This window comes from Grampus griseus (assembly GCF_964374135.1).
Source record: "Grampus griseus genome assembly, chromosome: 1".
Taxonomy (NCBI): domain Eukaryota; kingdom Metazoa; phylum Chordata; class Mammalia; order Artiodactyla; family Delphinidae; genus Grampus; species Grampus griseus.
In genome coordinates this window covers 114,926,895-114,951,070 of record NC_139017.1, presented here as the reverse complement: position 1 = coordinate 114,951,070, position 24,176 = coordinate 114,926,895, and the positions used below count along the sequence as shown (strand labels likewise).

General features: G+C 37.0%; 1 protein-coding gene across 1 annotated transcript in view; it reads left to right on the top strand.

The window, feature by feature from the left end:
• Window positions 1–6,507, top strand: part of PTGFR (prostaglandin F receptor) — a 62,180-nt gene extending 55,673 nt beyond the window's left edge. The window contains exon 3 of the mRNA XM_082672538.1: window positions 5,654–6,507. Coding sequence (XP_082528664.1) covers window positions 5,654–5,944 — 291 coding nt within the window. The 3' untranslated portion in view covers window positions 5,945–6,507. The remainder of the gene's footprint in view (window positions 1–5,653) is intronic.
• Window positions 6,508–24,176: the final 17,669 nt, after the last annotated feature.

Sequence of the window (24,176 nt, the reverse complement as noted above, 5' to 3'; positions counted from 1 at the left end):
CATGAAATGAAATTTCTAATTTGCAATACTCATAGGTGCTGTGACATTTAAAAATCATTCATCTATACTTGGTTCTTTACTCACTAGTTATCCAAATTAACACATAGATTGAACTTCTCAAACTTGGAGGTGTAATGAAATGGTTCCTTGGTAAAGCTTCCAGATAGACCATTGTCATCATCTGGTAAGACTGGATTGTAATCGCATAATCACAATTAGCCCCCATCTCTGTGGTTATTCAAGTGCCAACCCTATAGATCAGTCTCTGGATGACCATGCTATAAGGGACAATAACTTGCTAATCAGTGAACTGTACTTCTGTGTATGCTTTCAGTCCCCAAAGAAAGTGTCCCTGAACTAAGTCTTTTATGATGACAGAAAGGAGGAAAGGAATGGTCTGCTTCTTGGAATAAGAAAGCTATGTGTGAGGGGCTTCCCTGGTGGCGCAGTGGTTGAGAGTCCACCTGCCGATGCAGGGGAAGCGGGTTCATGCCCTGGTCTGGGAAGATCCCACATGCTGCAGAGCGGCTGGGCCCATGAGCCATGGCTGCTGAGCCTGTGCGTCCGGAGCCTGTGCTCCGTAATGGGAGAGGCCACAACAGTGAGAGGCCTGCGTACAGCAAAAAAAAAAAAAAAAAAAAAATGAAAGCTATGTGTGAAAATACCTGCTTTAGTGACTAGATGAGAACCATGTATAGTTGTCATAGACATTGTTCATATGAAAATAGATGTTAATAAAATGCTAGAAAATGGCTTTGTATCTAAAGAAGTTGGACATTCTACCAGAAATGGTTTTTTGATTATGTATTCATTTAAATTTCCTTTAAAAATGGTGCCAAGGAGAAATACAAACTCTAGCAGAAACAAAATTCAAAATTAGTGAAGTCTGAGTAAATGAAGTTTTGATGTACTAGAAAAATTGCAAAACTCATTATTTTAATTACTGCATCTGTGATCATGTACCAGCAAATAGCTCTGCCTACGGTACCCTTTATATGTCTTTATTATATTACTTACAAATGATAACTGTTTGCTTTCTTGTCAGTCTCTCATCATAGGGACTTCATTCATTTAATTCATTCAAAAAATACTGACCTGCCCTACTCTATGCCAGGTGCTGGGGATACAGCAGAGAACCAGATAAAAATACATGCCTAAAAGATGATACTTTAGTGGCAGAGACAGAAGTAAAAACTAGATAAAGAAGCAAAATATATCATATGTTGGGATTTCTCTAATTATTGTTCTTTGCATCACTAGCATCTACCACAAGGCCTGGACATAGTAGACACTCAGACTACTCACTGCTGGCTTGATTTACTTTCGTGATTACTCAAAGGAACAGAAGTATAATTCTTGAATTTACCATTGCTTTTAATTGTGAGCAGCCACTGGAGTGCTGATACCAGTCAACAAATACACAGACTTAGGGTAGGGGATGATGGAGTAACTTCCAGAGTAAAACTTTAGTGACCATGAGCTGTATTATCTGTGAGTAAAGTAGCCTGGTAGATTCATTAATTTGGTGACCTTAACAGTTGATATTTGTACTATGGGGCCCAAATAAATGGAGATTTTATTTTAACACCTGTTTTGCTCTTTGCAGCTAGCAATGAACATAAACACTCTGGCCCATACACGTCTTTGATTTCATTATTTCTCTATTGTCTTGAGAAGTATCAGGTTAATTCATTTATTTTTTCATAGAGTATCCAAATATTTGGCCTTTCCACTTCTCAGTTAGAATTCTAATCATAAACAAAGATGACCAACTGTAACCTGCCAAGGTCCAATGGAAGATATTTTAGAAAATAACACATAATAGTTACATGTCAGGTAGCTCTTGGAAACTAGATGAAAGGCTGCGTGTGTGATGAGAATCTGTGCATGGCTCTCTGAAATCCAAGTTCCGGTGGGCTGGCTGGAGAAGAATGCTTTCAGGGCTTGTGAGGTGACTGTTGATGGAGCCTAGGGAAAATGGTAGACATTCCTGTTCTTACCCCAACTCCCAACCTTCTACCAGGCTTATCAGGGCTGAAATTCCCCAGCAATTCTGCAGCACCTCTCTCACATACACATAGACATTCATAAATGATTAACAATAGCTCTGATTCTTTAGTACCATAGTACAGGCTTACCTTGGAGATATTGTGAGTTCGGTTCCAGACCACTGCAATAAGCTGAATATCGCAATAAAACGAGTCATGAAATTATGGTTTCCCAAGGCATACAAAATTATATTTACACTATACGGTAGGCTATTAACTGTGCAATAGCATTATGTCTAACAAAAATCAAAATCCTCTGTAGTTCTACTATCTGGAGTTAACAAAGGAAAATATTGAAGTACACTCCAGGTTTTTTTTTCTATGCGTGCACAAAATTATTATTTTTTTTTAAATTGGGATCATACAGTGAATACAGTTTGGTAACTTGCGGGACTTCCCTGGCAGTCCAGTGGTTAAGACTCTGCTTCCACTGCAGGGGGCATGGGTTCGATCTCTGGCTGGGGAACTAAGATGCCGCACATGCCATAGGGTGAAGTTTGGTAACTTGCTTTAAAAAAAATTAAGACTGAATCACAAACATCAATGCTTTCATTTTTTCCCATTACATGAAATTACCATAATTTATCCTTTGTTGCATCCTTGGTTGTCCTGAATTTTCAATAATATACTATTGTCAACAATATACTATGATCTTTCTTTTACATGAATACTCCACCCACATCTTTACTGGTGGGTAAGTGGTTGGTGCTTCTCCCAAGCTAGGCCCTAAAGCAACCTCTCTTCCAGGTTGGGGCTGGGGGTCAAGGGAGGGAGAGAGAGGGAGTGCCTGGCCACTGCCCTGGTGTTCTGGAGAGAAGCCTGGGTACTGGCTGCCCTCAGCAGAGGACTCAATGGCTTTTCACGGCTGGTGACCACACTGCTGCTTGCAGGGAGGGAGGAGAGTCAAGTCAGAGAAGTGTGTGTCATGTAATTCAGGTGGGTTTTTTTTTAATTTTTATTTTATATTGGAGTATAGTTGATTAACAATGTTGTGTTAGTTTCAGGTTGTTTCTAAACTAGGCCCAGATGTTCCATGCAATTGCACCAAGCATCTTTGTTCCCGACTACACAGAGCCATGTCTTGGCTGGGCTCTGAAATCTCCAGGAACACACCTAGTCATAAATAGGAAATGCATTCACTTAATATTCATGAGGCAAGAGGAAGATTGATTCCTTCATTCTTGAACCAAAAAAAACCCTCCCAAAACTCAGCAAATAGATTTTAAGTTCCATAAGGGCAGGAAATGTCTGCTTTGTTTGCCACTGTGTCCTCAGTGCCTAGCACATTTCCTGACACATAGCAGATAATCAACACATATTTGATGGGTAAAGAAAAAACATGAAGTGAAAATATTGGGTTGGCCAAAAAGTTTGTTCAGGTTTTCTTGTAAGATGTTATGGAGAACCTGAACGAACTTTTGGCCAACCCAATATCTCAATCCGATAGCCAATTGGGGCTTCGCTCTGCTTTCTTCTGAGACAAACAGGGCTCATATAGGCTTACTTCTTCAATCCCGCTGGCTAACTTGGGGAGCAGGGATATAGGACTCTGGACCTGACCCAGGTACTATTGTATGGGGACTAATTTTCTCTGTGTTTGATACATTTTTGATACTTTGATACATTTTTCCCCTACAAAAGGACCCATAAAGGAAAGAACCATTTCCCAAAGAATCTGTGTGGACTGCAAGATCTTGTTCCTTTTAGTGGCAACAAACCACCTTGGAATCCTTTACTAGTGGATGGTGTTGTGTTAAAACTTTTAGAAGTATTCTAAGCCTCACAATATTAGACCTCTGTGATGGACGAGCAGATGTTTTTCTGATGACTAGCTGCTGTGCTTCTAGAAACAGCCTCAATAAATAAAAAATAATACAATTTTATTCATTTCAGCACTTACTAAGAACATCTTAGGTATCAGCTTTGTACCAGATATTAGAAATAAAAATAAAAAGAAGAGATGATCATAGATATACAGGATAATACATAATTATCAGGCAGTGTGGCAAGTGATACAACTGGGTATAGACAGGGTGCTGGGGCAGCACAACTTGCTAATTCATCTCGGTGAAGTTGGGGAAAGTTTCATGGAGGTGAGCCCATTTTGACATGGGGTTTGAAGGATGGGTAGGAGTTTGTCAGGCAGAGAAAGGCGGAGTAGAAGTTCAAAATGAAGAGACTTACACAAGCCAAAGTTCAGAAGGGAATGGTGCATTTGGGACAGATGAGGCCTTTACAGCAGTTGGAGCAGGGGGTGTTGGCAGGAGAGATGAGGTTTAGAGGAGGATTTCAGATGCATCATCAAGAAGGCAATTAAGGAGTTTCTACTTTGTTGTGTAGATAATGAAGGTTTTGGTAAGGGACATTTTTCCTTCAACCATCAGTATCACCAGGCCAAATTAAGATATTTCTTCTTGATAATGACCCATCAGGAAGACCAAGAAGACTTGATTTTCTTTTCATTTGGGTTTTAGGCTTTTACATCTTCTCTTAATCCTGGTGGCATAATAATCTAAGTCTCCCTTAAGTTTTCAGTTTTACCTTTTGTTCATTTATTTGTTATTTGTTTTTATATCCTAGGTGTTTTCAAAGATATCTTGTTTGCTCTGCAGTTGTTCATTTAGAAGTTAAAGCTGGGCTCAGTGATTAGACCAATTCTAACCTATAGCTGGGATCATTTATGGAACTTATTCTACAAAATGATCTCTTTAACATTATGAGTGGTCAGGAAATGGACACATGAGACCAAAATCTACATTGTTATCGTTAAGTCTCAATGGTAATGAAGAGGGGAACCCACTTCCTCAAAGCCCTTAGGAAATCCCATTGCATTTTGGAATATTTTAGCCAAGTTAAGGCTAGGGTAAGAGATGAAGGAAAGGGAATATGAAAGAGAAGACATTAGTATCATTGTAGTCACCAAGCAGAAAATTTTAAAAGTAACATTCCAGAACAATATAACATACCATGTGCAAATTAGTATCAGATGCGCTAAATAATTTTTTTTAAAACTCTATAGTTTATCCAAACTTTAGCTTATCTATACTTTATTTGCATAAATAAACTTTAGTTTTTTCATTGAAATTTACAAATATGTGTTGGCTTTGAATTTTCTCTTCCCAGAAGTAAGAGAAGGTCTGTTGCTAGGATCAGTGTTTGTCCTCTCTTGGGTCATTCTATTTGTGCACATTTGACTTGCCAGATAAGTTATCATTTTTGTAGTTCTGATGTCAGTTTGAATTCAAAGGATTCAGATGTCTACATCAATGTTTCTGTGACTGTTCATTTCTTTTTCTCAGTATTTTGCAAAATAACATCACTTTGTGGAAAGTGAAATGAATAGCATAAAGCAGTTTGTTCCGTTAAAAAACTATAGGACTGAGCTTTGTGACCACCTAGAGGGGTGGGATAGGGAGGGTGGGAGGGAGACGCAAGAGGGAGGGGATATGGGAATATACGTATACGCAGAGCTGATTCACTGTATACAGCAGCAACTAAAACAACAATGTAAAGAAATTATACTCCAATAAAGATGTTAAGAAACAAAACAGAACTATAGGACTGAGAAAATATCTCTCAGCTGATTTCCGTATTTTGTTTTGCAGGTGACAATGGCCAGCATTGGAATGAATAGGCAAGATTTTATGGGTGCCTGTGAAAGAACCCTTTTTACTCTTCGAATGGCAACATGGAATCAAATCTTAGACCCCTGGGTGTATATTCTTCTACGGAAGGCTGTCCTTAAGAGTCTCTACACATTTACCAGACGCTGCTGTGGAGTACATGTCATCAGCTTGCATGTTTGGGAGCTCAGCTCCATTAAAAATTCCTTAAAGTTTGCTGCTATTTCTGAGTCACCAGTTACAGAGAAAGTAACTCAGCAAACAAGCACCTAGTTCAGTAGGATGGTCAATCAGTGTAGGTCTAGGACCAAATTAAGGAAAGTTTTGGCAATATTTCAGTTAATGTACGAATACAGAAAGCCTAACTGGAAAAATCAACCCTCAGCCAGATAGTCTGGGGGGCACTTTTGTCAGATTTGGCTTTTGAAATTTGTTAAATTAACTGTATAATTGTGCATTTTCACATGTTTTTGTCAACTGGAGGTAAACATGATGAACTAATGCCACAGGAGTCAAATTGAAAACAATTTTGGGCTTATCTGTGTTATTGATGCTTTTGGAACAAGTAACTCTCTTGAAGCCTGTAGCATTTACTTGGCCTACTACCTGTGCAGTGAAATGGCTGTTTGGGGGTGTCACTGCTCTATAGCAGTTCCTTATAGACTAGGCACAGTGAAGCGGAGTGCCCTCTTTTGATCTGGTCTGTTTTACCCCAGATTATGTAGCCTCAATTAGTGTGTTGTCATGTCACAGTGGATTCGTTGTGGCTTTTTATAATGACTTCCACGTACGTGACGTGTGGCAGTCAGTTTGCCTGATCTTGTGAGCCTGTTTAGAATGAGCCTATCCTTGTTATATTTGACAGATATGACTGCTTGCATTTATTATTATGGAGGTCAAGTGTTGTTTGAAGATATTCTTGTTAAGTCATAGTTTTCAAGTAATCACCATTTCCTCTGAAAATTCTAGTGTATAGTCAATAATTTTTAGAGAAACAAAGGCTCTGTGAGCACGTGTATAGGTGACATGCATTATAGCAGTTCCTAAGAAGCTCTGCCATGGATAATGCAAACCAGTAGAACTTAAACCCCAAGTGATGGATGCAAAGAACATTGGCAAATGCGCTTTACTTTTAGAGTCATTGACACAGTGTCATTTCTATGTCAGGGAACAAAAGAAACACAACCTCTAGAGAATAATATTCAAAGACCATCTGCAGTTAGTGTGGTTCTTTCCACTTACACACACACACATACACACACACACACTCTCACACACACAAAGAACATCAGAAATTTCAGTTGAAGAGGGCTCCTTAAATCTGTAATGTGGCATCTTCTAAAGCCTGTGCTACCAGTGCCGAGGAGAGGGTTGGCAATTAGCAGGCATTTTGAGACCCTTATAATGGCTAACCAAGAGATCAAGGGTTGAAATCTTTCCCCAAATTTCTCAGTGATATTTTAAACTTTATTTTTGCTTGTTTGTATAACTTAGCCCAAAGAATTTTAGTAATCATTCAAAATGTCGTGGGTCTATCACAGCATAGGGTAGCTAGTTCTGCTTTATAATAGGGAAATGCATTTCTGTAGAAAGAGTCCCTTCATTAACTGGGGTCTGTTTTAAAATTAATCTTCCCCATGAGACTGATTTTAGATTCTCTAGGAAATCTGTGCAGTTCAATTAGACTTAAATTATTATTTTCACAAATTTTTGCTTTTGACTGGTAATTTACATTGGAAGTTATTGTTAACTTTGGTCACTGTTGGTAAATTCTAATGAATACATTAAAAGAAATTGGGGCTTCCCTGGTGGTGCAGTGGTTAAGAATCCGCCTGCCAATTCAGGGGACATGGGTTCAAGCCCTGGTCCGGGAAGATCCCACATGCTGCAGAGCAACTAAGCCCGTGCGCCACAACTACTGAGCCTGTGTGCCACAACTGCTGAGATCCGCACGCCTAGAGCCCGTGCTCCGCAAGAACAGAAGCCACCGCAATGAGAAGCCCGTGCACCGCAACGAAGAGTAGCCCCCGCTCGCCACAACTAAAGAAGGCCCGTGCACAGCAACGAACATCCAACGCAGCCAAAAATAAATAAATAAATTAAAAAAAAAACAAAAAACAGTCTCAGTGAAGATTTAAAGACAACTATCTTTTTTTCCAATGAATTTAAAGTACGGCAACATACATATACACACTGGCATATGATATTCTTAGTTTATGACCAGTAAATGATGAATCATACAAATGCAGGTCATTCTCATATATAGAGTACTGAGTAGGTGCTTGATACTTGCCAAAACTGGAAAGAATTTCTTGGTGCAAATGAGCATGGATGTGCAAAGTTTTTGTGCATTTTTAAACTGGCAATTACATACTGGTTATTTTAAGAAGATATATATATATATATCTTCAGTGCATATACTTTAAAAAAAGCCATTACAGTTTGTTATCGTTGTTGTATTACATAAATGTTCTCATGTGTTTTAGGAGCACTTAAAGACTAAAAGAACTTGCAGATGGTTTAGAGGAGATATGTATTTCCTACAGTTGCTTGAGAGAGTGTTGGTGTTTTGTGAGATGAGGCACAAGGAACCAAAGCTCCATCCTTTCTCCTCAGGCTGGGTAGCATGCTGCAGCGAACACTCCCATAGAGCCTGATCTGGGAGAGATGTGGAGGAGAAACCCTCATTCAGAGTTTTAGGCCTCTTCTCCTTGTGGCTTCTACTCAAATGACAGAATTGTTGCTCTATATCATGACCGTTGGCCATTATGTCATTCTGGCCATGTGTGTCTGCATTGAGGAGATATTGTGACATGCCCATGTGTGGGAGAGTATGAGCTTAGCATGCAAGATTTTGGGGAGTGACAGGGTGGTCATTCTCTGCATAACCTGGAAGGGTTATCTCTAATATCTGAGCATAGGTTTAGGGTAACTAAATTGGTTTTATGATGCTGTTAAACTCAAAAAATAAACACCAAAAATTGAAAAAAAAATTAGTCAAAGAATATGTGTGTTTACATTGTGTTAGGCTTTTTTTGTCCACAGAAAATGAAATAAAGTGAACACAACAATATGCATATCTGACTTCAGAATTTTATTTCTGTTATTATATGTATTTCAGTGTAGTTTGACAATTTATTGTATACGAAATAATAAATGGAGCATCTACCAATAACTTTCATATATTTGTTCAAAGTACTGGAAGTAAATAGTGTTCAGCACATTTACCAGTTTTGAAGTTTTACACTCTATTTTAAAATTTATCATTAGACCATCAGAGTAACTGAATTTCCCTTCTCATTGGATAAAGTAGTAGCTAGGCAACTTCACATGCAGTTTGATCAAATTATTTCTGGGGAATTATATTACTCTAGGCAAATTACTTGAAAATAGCAGACTTTTTCTGATGTTAACGAACTTAAAAAAAAATGAGACCAAAAAACCCCCAACAACACATGGGTTTTTATGCTTGTGAATGCAGAGACAGGTAACACTGATTCACAATTAGCTGTAAGTGTATCCCCAAAACATCAGATTGTTTGCTGATGGATTTTAACTAGGTGAGAGAAATATGTTCTTTAAACATTTTTTCTAAAGGTAGAAAGTTGCTTCTAACTATCTGTATTGCTGAAGTGGAAAATACTTAAAAGTTAAAACACACATACACACACACACACACACACACACATATACACAGATATATCTGTCTTGTAAAACAGATGGTCTTCTTTGATCATTTTCAGTCTTAAAATGAAAAACTTACTTCAGTTTTGTGCTAATCTGAGTTTAGAATCCAAATAAAATTATTTGTTAAATAAATAAAGTGTGAACTTTTTGTGAAACTTATTGCTAGCATCACCTATATCACCATTATTGCTCTAAATTCATTGTCTAAGGTGAGAATATAAAGGATGGGAGTGTACATTTTCCTGCTTCTTCATCTGGAGGTCAGAATATTTTACCACCTGGTAAAGAATAGTGTTGGACTTCAACTTGTTATTGACATATTTTAACAGCAGATGAAATGTGTTATGTGAATAAATGTATTTTGTTCTCTTCATACTTGTTGGATTGTATAAGAGAGTAAAGAGTGATATGTGTATTTTGTGGCTTCCGTCAGTATGCAACTCATGTAATTTTAGTGCTTTGACTAGTTTAAAACTTTAAACAAATGATTTTTAAAAAAATAAACTTGGACTGATGTTTATCAAGAGTGGTTATTTTTAGGAAGATCATATAAAACTTGGAACTCTTGAACCTACCTAAACTTCCATTTTTACCTGCTATTAGACGGGAAGAATTTCAGCTTGTTTTCCATTATTACCTTTTGCTATCCCTTTCCTGTCCACTCTTCTGTGACATCTGCTTTCTTTCTTTTACCTGTGCCTCATTTTATGTAGGTAGGTCATAATTCTGATGGGAATCTGATCATTTCCAAAACACAGTGGCCCAAGTATAAGTGTGATAACAAACAATCTGCAAATCTCAGTGCCATAAACCCAGAAAGGTTTGTATCTCACCTGTGGATGCTGTCCACTCAGAAGGGGAGCTCTGCTTACCGTAACCACTCAGAGACCTCAGGGGACAAAGCAGCCATCATCTTATATGTTGTTGTCTGCAGTGCTAAAGGGAACAACAGCCTGGTGAATCATGCACTAGCTCTTAGAGTTTACACCTGGAGGTGATACATATTACTTTTGCTCACACATTTCTGGCCAAAGCAAGTAATATGGCCCCACTAACTTCAAGCGGGGCAGGTAAATGCAATACTATAAAATGTCCAGGAGGAGAACTGAAAATAATTGGTAGATAGCACTAGTGATTTCCACATTAGGTAATTTTTTTTCATTATTGCCTTTCTAACGGCATTCAAACTGGAACCAGGTTTAAAATTTTTTTTTTTAATTTAGAAACGTCATGGGATTAAAAACATTTAGGTCTCATTCACCTAAGAATCTTGTAATCTATAAAGATAAGACAGAATGAATGCTATTATATATTCCACAAGCTTTTTGAAATTAATAGAAATTTTAGATGACAAAAAAAAAAAAAAAAAACACCATAGAATAAAAAGTGAAAAACTTGGTTCTTAAAAATGCAGGGAGTGGGACCTTTCTGTACAATGCCTAAGAATAGCTTAGTTGCAACACTGTCTGAAATAGTTGCTTTTTTAATAAATGAGGATATTTGAAATTTATTTTTGCCTTTGCATTTTCAGTCTCCTTATAATTGAATATCTTGATACCTTGATATACTCTTTGCCATTGAATTTTATTGAACTGTCAGAAAACCCAAAGTAGTATAATAGCACTAGAACAAGATTAAACTACATTTCTTTTCTTTTTCTCCAAGTCTCTTCATTTTGAACCCAAACATGACAGTATAAGAAATGAATCAGAAACTTGGCTAAATTTAAACCTTAGGAATCTTTAGATGTAAGTTCATATACACCAAATGTCCTGTTCAAAGATTCTGTAGGAAGTTATTGCAAAGAATTTCTGGCAGAACTGTCTTTCTGCCCTGCAAAAATATCAACTGAAAGTAATATGATAAGGATATGATATGCAATTATGAAAAAGTAGTTGGAAGGTTTTTACATTATCAAAAATCTCATATTTGTTAAAGTATACTTTTTAGTTAATCATCTAGTTTGTGAAAGAATAATGAAAATACTGTTTTATACACATCTTATTCATAAAAAGGAAAGGTAGAATTATTGAAATCTAAAGGAACTATATTTTGGATTTGAAGTGCCCTTTACAATTTTACTTAGGATGTAAACTCAGTCTTAGAGTTTTGTATTTAATTTCATTTGAATTATTTTTAATGTCTGATTGGTAAACTCCAAATTAACAAAGTGCATCCTGCCGTTACAGTGCTACCTTTCCCATGTTAAAGGAGGCAATTCAACACTAGTACACACCAACATCATCTTAGCTTTAAAAAATGAGATCATATGAGACATCTATTGTGTTCTGCACTTCTTAATTTCAATTGTCCATGTCAATATATTCAGAATACTCTTCTTTAAAAGCTAAATAGTATTATATAATATAAATGTGCCATAACTTAAAGAAACAATTTTCCTATTGAAGGAGAGTTGTTTTTGTTTCCAGTTATTTCCCTTTTTTAAATAATGCTATTTTGATATGCATACCTTTATACTTTGTGTGTGTGTATGTTGTGGAATTGCTGGCTTAAGACATGCTCATTTTCAGTGTTTATATGCATTGCTAAATTGTGCAGTGTGTACAGCCATTCTCTTCTAAAAGAAGATGCCCTATTCCTGACATCACCACATCACCTACCGTGTATTCCAGCAATCTTTTTTTTTTTTTTTTTTTTGCGATACGCGGGCCTCTCACTGCTGTAGCCTCTCCTGTTGCAGAGCACAGGCTCAGTGGCCATGGCTCACGGGCCCAGCCGCTCCGCGGCATGTGGGATCTTCCCGGACTGGGGCACGAACCCGAGTCCCCTGTATCGGCAGGCGGTCTCTCAACCACTGCGCCACCAGGGAAGCCCTCCAGCAATCTTTTCATGACAATAAAGTCACCAATCTTATTGGCAAAAATAAAGCATATTTAAGTCATCCTTTAGGTTACTTGCATTTCACTTTGCTAATGAAGATGAGCATGTTTTCATACATTTATTAGTCATTTGTGCTTCCTCTATAAATTTCCTGTTCCTGACCTTTATCTATTTTTAATACACTCATTTTTTCCTCTTGACTTACGGGAAGACTGTGTATATTAAGGATATTATCTTTGTCAGCTTGGGCTGGTCTAATGAAGTACCATGGACTGGATGACTTAAACAACAGAAATTTATTTCTCACAGTTCTGGAGGCTGAGAAGCCCAAGATTAAGGTGTCAGTCAGTTAGATAACTGGTGAGGGCTCTCTTCCTAGCCATCTTCTTTCTGTATCCTTACATGGCAGAGAGAGAGAGAGAGAGAGAGAGAACAAACTGCTGTCTGGTCTCTTCTTATAAGGGCACTAATCCCATTATGAAGATCTTGCCTTCGTGACCTCATCAAAACCTAATTACCTCCCAAAGGCCCCATCTCCAAATACCATTACATTGGGGGATAGGGCTTAAACATAGGAATTTTGTGGGGTGGGCAGACACAATTCAGTCCATAGCAGTTATTAATACTTTTTGATATATGTTACAAATACTTTTGTACCAGGCTTCCATTTTCTTCTGCATTGAAGGTGTCTTTCACTATATAAGAATTGTACATTTTTACTTAGGTAGAACTAACCTTTTATGGATTCCTTCTTTTGTTTCTTGTTTAGAAAGTCCTTCTGTCCTCAAAGGTTATAAATATATCCCCCTATGTCATTTTCTACAATTCAAGTTTTGTTTTTTATCTTTAAATTGTGTAGTTTTCATGGAATTTATATTTTTATGTCATGTGAGATGGGTATCTAACTTTCCTTTTTAAATCCCAGATGTATAACCAATAGATCCAACATCATGCTAGCAATTTCAGAATTTTTTTTTAAGTTATATTCTTGAAGTCTTATCTTGGGTAGATTTCTATTAGGCTTTTTGAAATATTGCACTCAGCCCATCTGGCCTCTATTATTAACTCAGGATGGAAAACAGTTGTCTAAACCACACAAAAGTAATACTACATTTTGTATTCAACAATACCACTAAGACCTATCACTACTAGGACTCAGCCTTTCAATTGTTTTTCCAGAAAAGAATACAATTTTATGTACTGCCATTTTTCCTGTTTGCCATATGCTTTCTGTGACCATCAACAGTTTCCAGCTTAAGGTTAAGCGGGTTAATGAGGAGGTGTATTATTTTGCTGGGGCTGTTATAACAAAGGACCACAGACTGTGTGGCTTAAACAACAGAAATTTATTTTTTCACATTTCTGGAAGGTAGAAGTCTGAGCTCAAGGTGTCAGTTGGGTTGATTTCTACTAAGGCCTTTCTCCCTGCCTTGTAGATGGCTTTCTTTTCCCTTTATCTTCACATGGTCTTTTGTCTGTGTCTAATATCCTCTTCTGATGAGGACACCTGTAATATTGGATTAGGGCCCACCTTAGAGTTCTCATTTAACCTTAATGACCCTCTTTAACCACCCTATCTCTAAATTCAGCCACATTCTGAGGGACTGGGGAACTAGGACTTCAACATATGCATTTCGGAGGGACACAATTCAGCCCATAACAAGAGTATAGTCTGAGACATTAAGATAAAGTTATGGTAGATGGACCATACAAGAGTTGAGTCTTACCTCAGGTTTATTATCCAGTGGTTCTCAAATGTTAGTATCCATCTCTTTTACATGGAGGTCTTGCTAAATCAGATTGCCAGGCCCCATCCCAGGGAGTGATTCAGTAGGTCTTGGGAGGAACCACTGAATTTACATTTTTAACAAGATCCCAAGGGAAGGTCCCTAGGCAATGCTGGTCTGAGGAACACACTTTGAGAACCACTGGCCTAATCAACTAGGCTAACCAGCCACAGATGGCATGATATGAAACATACAAAGAACCATGAAGCTTTTTGACAGTGCAAAACTGTACCACTGTTTTAGTACTGGCATTTTAATTATTTTCCTAAACACATTTTTTGCTCCAAGCCCAAACAAATTTGACCTGAAAAATGTAAGAACTATCCAGAAAGTGGCTAGAAGAACATGGGCTAATATAGATTGACAGTAAAAATTGTATACAAAAAGACAAAGCAGACCTAAGTGAGGCCACGATTTAGATGCCTATAAATTTCTTACTGGTGTCAAAGGATTTTTTGTGTTATGTTGTAGACTGGCAAAATTCCCATAGTCTAAAAATATTGCTTACCTTTTAATTTTAACCAAAAGCTTTTAACAAGGTTGTTTGGATAAATTTTATATTTTCCTCCCCACACTTTCAGTGTTTATAATCTTTTTTGATCCTTGTGTTTTCCACTCTTGCTTGAGTCCAGATGATCTTAAAATAATTCCCTGCTCTGATAAAATAAATCTTCAGTCAGTTTTTGGCTTCCCAGAGGGGTACTGAGACTTTTCAGTTCCCAAATAAAATATAACACTAATACTTTTGGGTCAAGTAAATTATTAGAGTGGTTTGTATTAAAAAACAAACAGAATAACAGTAGACAATAAATGGACCAAAACTAAATACTTGAATACAAAATCTTGAATACAAAATCTCATGCTAAAGGCATTAAAATACAAGGTCTTTTATACAACTCCAAATAAATGGTATTTCTAAGGTAAAGGGGAAAAAAGCTACAGAAGCAAAAGCCCAGGCTGTGCTTTTTCAAAACACAGTTCTACCTAGGAAAGTTCCTCTCCCTCTTAAGAATAATATGTCATTGGTTACTGGGAGACTTACAAAGAATATCAAACATAAACACAGATAAAAATGTTTTAAGTAGCTACTTTTTAAAATAAATATATCATTCTGAAATCTCAGTGCCAAATGTACTAATTTATAAAACTTGGACTATTAAAAGAGTGGAAAACAGCAACTGGATATAGTTTTCTGAACACTGTGACATTTGTCATCACTTTATGATTTTGGTTTTATAAGATTAGTGATTTCCTCACAGCAATGCTCAGGCAAAACAGAGAGCTTAAAAATGTCCTGAGAATTAAAGAAGCTAAAGTTAGAAGCACTACATAGCTATTTGCTTTCCAAATTGTGGTTGGGCAGATATTAAAATTGTCATTTAGTGATGCTTTCAGTAATGCCTTAAGAAACAATGGCATTTCCCATGAGGTAGCATTTGCCAGATGATCTAGCTGAGGCTCTTGTGGATCCTACCCTCTTTCTGGTTTGTGGTACACATCTCCCAGCCCTTATTAATTGCACTAATCAGAAACTTGTGGTGTTTGGGAAGAGTGTTCCAAGAAGAACTCCATGTGCCAGGGCCTTGAGGTGGAAAGCAGCTTGGATCTGTGTGGTGGTTGTAGTTTCGTGCTATAATAAGGAGGTATCAACTGGCTTTGAGGGCAAGTTGTTGGCCCTCTACTGATTTAAGCCCAATATAGCTTATGTCCAACTAAAATAGAAATACATTTTGGACCAGCTTGCCTTTACCTGTCAAGAGAACCTATCGTCGGTTGTGATTCAGTTCAGAACTGATTCAGCAATTCAATCTGACCTAATGAAGCAGCATCAACCACTTAGCTTACGGGCTGGCATTGCAGTCATTCACCTGTACATGTTTAGAAACTTCCCATAATTTTGATTTGTGGGGAGTAAGCATGAGGGGAAAAGAATGATTTTAATGTCTCTAGCTTCAGAAGAAAAACATCTGCAAGAATGGAAGATGATCCACCATCACATTACAACACTGCTCTTGGAAACAATTCAACTCTCATAAGCATTGCCAGTAATTCTTTATAAAATTATGATCACCCCCCTGAAATTCACCATTTCACTTGTAATGCTGAGTAAATTTTGCAAGTAGGTAAGTGTCATTATTAAATTTGTAACTATTAATATCATCTGAGCCTGTGTGGTTCGACCTTCACTTGCCCAATGACACATTTCTTTATGGATATAAATCATTTTTTCTCTGATAATTAAGCAAGGGTAGATGGCTGCTGAGTCCCAACATGTAAGCTTTTAAATTTTGCTCTTCATTACAATTACTACTGCAAGTCAAGTATCACATTTTACCTGATCTATAGCTGCCTAGCTGTTGTTTTTTTAAACCACTTTGTTTCCCAAAGAGTCACCACTTTGACCATTTACCCTGAGTGTGGAATTTTCTTCCTAAAAATAACTATGACTATTTTACCTACCTGCTTTTGAATTATTTCCATTCTTCTTTGCCTTCAAATTTGGTCCAAATTACTTAGCATGACAAACAAAGCTCTTCACTATCTTGTCTATAGTGGATCTTTTCTGGAGAGTCTGAGCAATCCTATAAACCATCCAGCCTTCGCTGAGATTTCTGAGTCTCCTTTTATCATTTTCAGAGGTTTTTACCAATAACTATTCTTGTACTCTGAGACTAATTGAATCTGACCACAAGTAAACCTCTTTATCAAGTTCTGAAAATCGGATTCTCTTGCCTGAAATTTTATTCACAAGCTTATCAGTGATCTAATTTGATCTTTACTTGGTATTATTATTCCATTATATTATTATGTCATTTTAAATAGACAAAATCTATAGCTTGGTGAAACCATTTGCTTAAGAGCACAGAGAGAGGATTAAAACACCAGTCTTAAAATTGAGGCTACATTGCTGCTGTGAAAAATAATTTTTAATGTGGTGGTATAATTAAAGAGCCACATGAATTACCTAATTTATAGGACTGGACATTGAAACCATTATTAAGAATTCTATTAGTCTGATGTTATTTAAAAGTTATCAAAGGATTCTGCATAAAGAAGATGTGGCACATATATACAATGGAATATTACTCAGCCATAAAAAGAAACAAAATTGAGCTATTTGTAGTGAGATGGATGGACCTAGAGTCTGTCATACAGAGTGAAGTAAGTCAGAAAGAAAAAAACAAATACCGTATGCTAACACATATATATGGAATCTAAAAAAAAAAGGTTCTGAAGAACCTAAGGGCAGGACAGGAATAAAGATGCAGATGTAGAAAATGGACTTGAGGACATGGGGAGGGGGAAGGGTAAGCTGGGATGAAGTGAGAGAGTGGCATGGACATACATAAACTACCAAATGTAAAATAGATAGCTAGTGGGAAGCAGCCACAAAGCACAGAGAGATTAGTTCGGTGCTTTGTGACCACCTAGAGGGGTGGGATAGGGAGGATGGGAGGGAGACGCAAGAGGGGGTAAATATGGGGATATATGTATATGTATAGCTGATTCACTTTGCTATAAAGCAGAAGCTAACACACCATTGTAAAGCAATTATACTCCAATAAAGATGTTAAAAAAAAAAAGAATCCATTGTGAAATAAACCAGAGTGCCAACTACAACTGTGGTACAAAAATATGCATGTTACAAAAGTTAATGTACCAGAAAAAACCCTGAAATTTCTACTGAGCTTTTTTTCTAAATGCACATAAAATATGTGATATTGCTCTAAAATAGAATGATGAATTAAGTGAAAAGTTCCCCAGTCATCAGAATCTTTTTACAGACGGTAAATTTATAAAAGAGTAGCCATGAAGTACAGATCTATAATTACTTTGTTTTCTCTCGTGTTTCTGCTGTTGAAGTTCAGTGTTCAGTGGGATTTAAAACATGTCATTAGCTGTATTCTAAAGGGTCTAAGTAAAATAGAATAATATGCTATCAGATTCATTAAGGGAATGAATTGGCTTCTTAGCCAATCACTTCAAAATTGATACGCAGTACTTACTAAAAGAGTATGCTGCCCCAAATTCCTTTCAACTAGTGGGAGCCCTATAACTAAATTCTGGTCCATGGATATCAGGAGAAATGTTTTGTAGGACTTGTTTTGTAGGAGAAAAATTGACTGAAAGGAGTTACTACAGTTAGTTGGAGTCCATTATTTCCCATTATACCTTTCCTCCTTCTGCAACTCAGACACGATGACTGAAGGTCTTCCTACCATTTTGGATTGTGTGGTTACCTGCCTATGTTTTCCTCTAAGAGTTTTATAGCATCTGGCCTTACATTTAGGTCTTTAATCCATTTTGAGTTTATTTTTGTGTATGGCATTAGGAAGTGTTCTAATTTCATTCTTTTACATGTAGCTGTCCAGTTTTCCCAGTACCACTTATGGAAGAGGCTGTCTTTTCTCCATTGTATATTCTTGCCTTCTTTATAAAAACTAAGGTGGCCATATGTGTGTGGGTATATCTCTGGGCTTTCTATACTGTTCCATTGATCTATATTTCTGTTTTTATGCCAGTACCATGCTGTCTTGATTACTGTAGCTTTGTAGTATAGTCTGAAGTCCAGGAGCCTTATTCCTCTGGCTCCATTTTTCTTTCTCAAGATTGCTTTGGCTATTCGGGGTCTTTTGTGTTTCCATGCAAATTGTGAAATTTTTTGTTTTAGTCTGTGAAAAATGCCATTGGTAGTTTGATAGGGATTGCATTGAATCTGTAGGTTGCTTTGGGTAGTATAGTCATTTTCACAATAATGATTCTTCCGATCCAAGAACATTGTATATCTCTCCATCTGTTTGTATCACCTTTAATTTCTTTCATCAGTGTCTTATAGTTTTCTGCATACAGGTCTTTTGTCTCCTTAGGTAGGTTTATTCCTAGGTATTTTATTCTTTTTGTTGCAATGGTAAATGGGAGTGTTTCCTTAATTTCTCTTTCAGATTTTTCATCATTAGTGTATAGGAATGCAAGAGATTTCAGCACATTAATTTTGTATCCTGCTACTTTATGAAATTCATTGATTAACTCTAGTAGTTTTCTGGTAGCGTCTTTAATATTCTCTATGTATAGTATCATGTGATCTGCAAACAGTGACAGCTTTACTTCTTCTTTTCCAATTTGAATTCCTTTTATTTATTTTTCTTCTCTGATTGCTGTGGCTAAAACTTCCAAAACTATGTTGAATAACAATGGTGAGAGTGGGCAACCTTGCCTTGTTCCTGATTTTAGAGAAAATGCTTTCAGTTTTTCACCATTGAGAACGATGTTGGCTGTGGGTTTGTCATATATGGTCATTATTATGTTGAGGTAAGTTCCCTCTATGCCTACTTTCTGGAGGGTTTTTTTTTAATCATAAATGCGTGTTGAATTTTCTTGAAAGCTTTTTCTGCCCCTATTGAGATGATCATATGGTTTTTATACTTCAGTTTGTTAATATGGTGTATCACATTGATTGATATGGGTATACTGAAGAATCCTTGCATTCCCGGGATAAACCCCACTTGATCATGGTGTATGATCCTTTCAATGTGCTGTTGGATTCTGTTTGCTAGTATTTTGTCGAGGATTTTTGCATCTATGTTCATCATTGATATTGGCCTGTAGTTTTCTTTCTTTGTGACATCTTTGTCTGGGTTTGGTGTCAGGGTGATGGTGGCCTCGCAGAATGAGTCTGGGAGTGTTCCTCCCTCTGCTATATTTTGGAAGAGTTTGAGAAGGATAGGTGTTAACTCTCCTCTAAATGTTTGACAGAATTCGTCTGTGAAGTTATCTCATCCTGGGCTTTTGTCAGAAGATTTTTAATCACAGTCTCAATTTCAGTGCTTGTGATTGGTCTGTTTATATTTTCTATTTCCTCCTGGTTCAGTATTGGAAGTTTGTATTTTTAAGAATTTGTCCATTTCTTCCCAGTTGTCCATTTTATTAGTATATAGTTGCTTGTAGTAATTTCTCGTGATCCTTTGTATTTCTGCAGTGTCAGTTGTTACTTCTCCTTTTGCATTTCTATTTCTAATTCTGTTGATTTGAGTTCTCCCTTGTTTTCTTGAAGAGTCTGGCTAATGGTTTATCAATTTTCTTTACCTTCTCCAAGAACCAGCTTTCAGTTTTATGGATCTTTGCTATTCTTTCTTTTATTTCTTTTTCATTTATTTCTGATCTGATCTTTATGATTTCTTTCCTTCTGCTAACTTTGGGTTTTTTTTGTTCTTCTTTCTCTAATTGCTTTAGGTGTAAGGTTATGTTGTTTATTTGGGATGTGTCTTGTTTCTTGAGGTGGGATTGTATTGCTATAAGCTTCCATCTTAGAATTGCTTTTGCTGCACCCCATAGGTTTTGGGTAGTTGTGTTTTCATTGTCATTTGTTTCTAGGTATTTTTTGATTTCCTCTTTGATTTCTTCAGTGATCTCTTGGTTATTAAGTAGTGTATTATTTAGCCTGCATGTGTTTGTTTTTTTTACAGACATTTTCCTGTAATTGATATCTAGTCTCATAGTGTTGTGGTCGGAAAAGTTACTTGATACGATTTCTATTTTCGTAAATTTACCAAGGCTTGAACACTTGAGAAGAAAGTGTACTCTGTTGTTTTTGGATGGAATGTCCAATAAGTATCAATTAAGTCAATCTTGTTTAATGTGTCATTTAAAGCTTGTATTTCCTTATTTATTTTCATTTTGGATGATTTGTTCATTGGTGAAAGTGGGGTGTTAAAGTCCTCTACTTTGACTGTGTTACTGTTGATTTCTCCTTTTATGGCTGTTAGCATTTGCCTTATGTACTGAGGTGCTCCTATGTTTGGGTGCGTAAATATTTACAATTATTATATCTTCTTCTTGGATTGATTCCTTGATCATTATATAGTGTCCTTCTTTATCTCTTGTAATAGTCTTTGTTTTAAAGTCTATTTTGTCTGATATGAGAATTGCTACTCTAGCTTTCTTTTGATTTCCATTTGCATGGAATCTCTTTTCCTATCCCCTCACTTTCAGTCTGTATGTGTCCCTAGGTCTGAAGTGGGTCTCTTGTAGACAGCATATATATGGGTCTTGTTTTTGTAACCATTCAGCCAGTCTATGCCTTTTGGCTGGAGCATTTAATCCATTTACATTTAAGGTAATTATCGATATGTATGTTCCTATTACCATTTTCTTAATTGTTTTGGGAATATTATTGTAAGTCTTTTCCTTGTCTTGTGTTTTCTGTCTAGAGAAGTTCCTTTAGCATTTGTTGTAGAGCTGGTTTGGTGGTGCTGAATTCCCTTAGCTTTTATTTGTCTGTAAAGGTTTTAATTTCTCCATCAAATCTGAATGAGATCCTTGCTGGGCAGAGTAATCTTGGTTGTAGGTTTTTCCCTTTCATTACTTTAAATATGTCCTGCCATTCCCTTCTGGCTTTCAGAGTTTCTGCTGAAAGATCAACTATTAACCTTATGGGGATTCCCTTGTATGTTATTTGTTGTTTTTCCCTTGCTGCATTTAATATATTTTCTTTGTATTTAATTTTTGATAGTTTGATTAATATGTGTCTTGGCATGATTCTCCTTGGATTTATCCTATATGGGACTCTCTGTGATTCCTGGACTTGATTAACTATTTCCTTTCCCATATTAGGGAAGTTTTCCACTATAATCTCTTCAAATATTTTCTCAGTCCCTTTCTTTTTCTCTTCTTCTTCTGGGACCCCTATAATTTGAATGTCGGTACATTTAATGTTGTCCCAGAGTTCTCTGAGACTGTCCTCAATTCTTTTCATTCTTTTTTCTTTATTCTGCTCTGCAGTAGTTGTTTCCACTATTTTATCTTCCAGGTCACTTATCCATTCTTCTACCTCAGTTATTCTGCTATTGATTCCTTCTGGAGAATTTTTAATTTCATTTATCATGTTGTTCATCATTGTTTGTTTGCTCTTTAGTTCTTTTAGGTCCTTGTTAAACATTTCGTATATTTTCTCCATTCCATTTCCAAGATTCTGGATCACCTTTACTCTCATTATTCTGAATTCTTTTTCAGGTAGACTGCCTATTTCCTCTTAGTTTGTTAAGGCTGGTGGGTTTTTACCTTTCTCCTTCACCTGCTGTTTCTCTTTCTTCTCATTTTGCTTAACTTACTGTGTTTGGGGTCTCCTTTTTGCAGGCTTCAGATTCGTAGTTCCCATCGTTTTTGGTGTCTGTCCCCAGTGACTAAGATCGGTTCAGTGGGTTGTGTAGGCTTCCTGGTGGAGGGGACTGGTGCCTGTGTTCTGGTGGCTGAGGCTGGATCTTGTCTTTCTGGTGGGCAGGACCACGTCCGGTGGTGTGTTTTGGGGTGTCTGTGACCTTATTCTGATTTTAGGCAGCCTCTCTGCTAATGCATGGGGTTGTGTTCCTGTCTTGTTAGTTGTTTGGCATAGGGTGTCCAGTACTCTAGCTTGCTGGTTGGTGAGTGGAGCTGGGTCTTAGTGTTGAGATGGAGATCTCTGGGAGCGCTTTCACTGTTTGATATTATGTGGAGCTGGGAGGTCTCTGGTGGACCAATGTCCTGAACTCAGCTCTCCCACTTCAGAGGCACAGGCCTGACACCCAGCCAGAGCACCAAAACCCTGTCAACTACATGCCAGGTATGTGGGGAGTTTCTTGCCTTTTGGGAAGTCTGAGGTCTTCTGCCAACATTCAGTCAGTGTTCTGTAGGAGTTGTTCCACATATAGATGTATTTTTGATATATTTGTGGGGAGGAAGGTGATCTCCATGTCTTACTCTTCCGCCATCTTGAAGGTCTCTTCACAATGGAGTCTTAAGTTGTGTCTTTTTTGACACAGAGATACTTTATTCAAACATGCATTCATTTGATTTTTATCTTGATTTTCCTACTTTTGACAGGAAAATGGCTTTGTAGATGCTGCTGGGTTTCCCCAGCCACATCCTTTCCACCCTTTGATTTTGGAAGTGACTGTGGTGGATACTTCCCTGATTCCTACGTCAAGCCCCAGCAGTATTGCTTAGTTTTTTCTGCCTCAGGGCTTTCCCCAAAGTTAAGGGAGCTGATTCTGCCCAGAGTTGGTTGGGGCAGGTGGTGGGGTGGTGGAATGAAGTGTCCCTAGTTGCAGCCCTCAACTAATATAGAGAGGGGGAAGCAGTGGATGAATACACCAGCTCCTATTATTTGAAGGAAAAATTCTGAGGTGGCATCTTCACAGTTCTCAGAGGTCCTTGGGGAGGACTGTGCCTCCATTGTTTACTGCAGCACCAGTTCAGTAAAGGATATTCCTTTGTTTTTCTCTCCCTTGCTTTCTCAGTCTTCCTAACTCCCTCATTCTGGCTTCCTTCATTCCTTCCCAAATAAACTCTCTGCGTTCAAGTCCCTGTCCCAGGCTGTGCTCTCTGAGAAACCCAACCAAGACTCACATTTACAAGAAATGTTCAACTTTTCTAACTCTGTTATTAGAAAAACTATATCAACAACAGCATAAGAACACTGATGTTTATCCCTTCCTACTCAGCCCTAGTTTTTGAATAAAACAAGGAATAGTGCAGATGAAAGTAAACTAGAAAGAGTTATTTCCTACGCAAAGGGAACAGTGCAACTTAGTTCCAGTCTATTTGTAATTTCTGGGAATGGGCTAGATCTCTTAATTTTTCAAAAGGACATGGAATATTGCTAATTGAAGTTTTCAAAATAAAGTATTCAAAATAATTGTATTTAGTATGGTTTGCTTTTAGTCTGGATTAAGTCTTTGGATTAGCAGTTAATAAAATAAAATTACAATGTCAGTAAATGGCTTTCCTGCAAGATAGCCAGACCAGTTGGTGTCAAGTAAGTAGGAATAAACATAGTAAAAATGTTCAGAATCTAAATGAAAAATACAAAGTCTTATTGAGAGACACCAAAGAATATTTGAAAATTGTTAAGATGTATATCTTCCTTAAATTAACCATTAAAACTAGCGCAATACTAATGAAAATTACATCAATTTTTTTCAATCTGAAAAAATTAATATAAAGGTCATTTAAAAATAAACAAAATTAACCTGATTGTTTCAAAAAATAGGAAAGATACTTGCTAAAGCAGAGAGTATTAAATTTATTATAAGTTAGAGTAATTAAAACCTTGTGGAACCACAATAAGATATCATTTCACACCCACTAAGATGGCTATAATAATAATAAACCAGGATTAACAAGTGTTGGTGGGGATGTAGAGAAGTTTGCGGTGG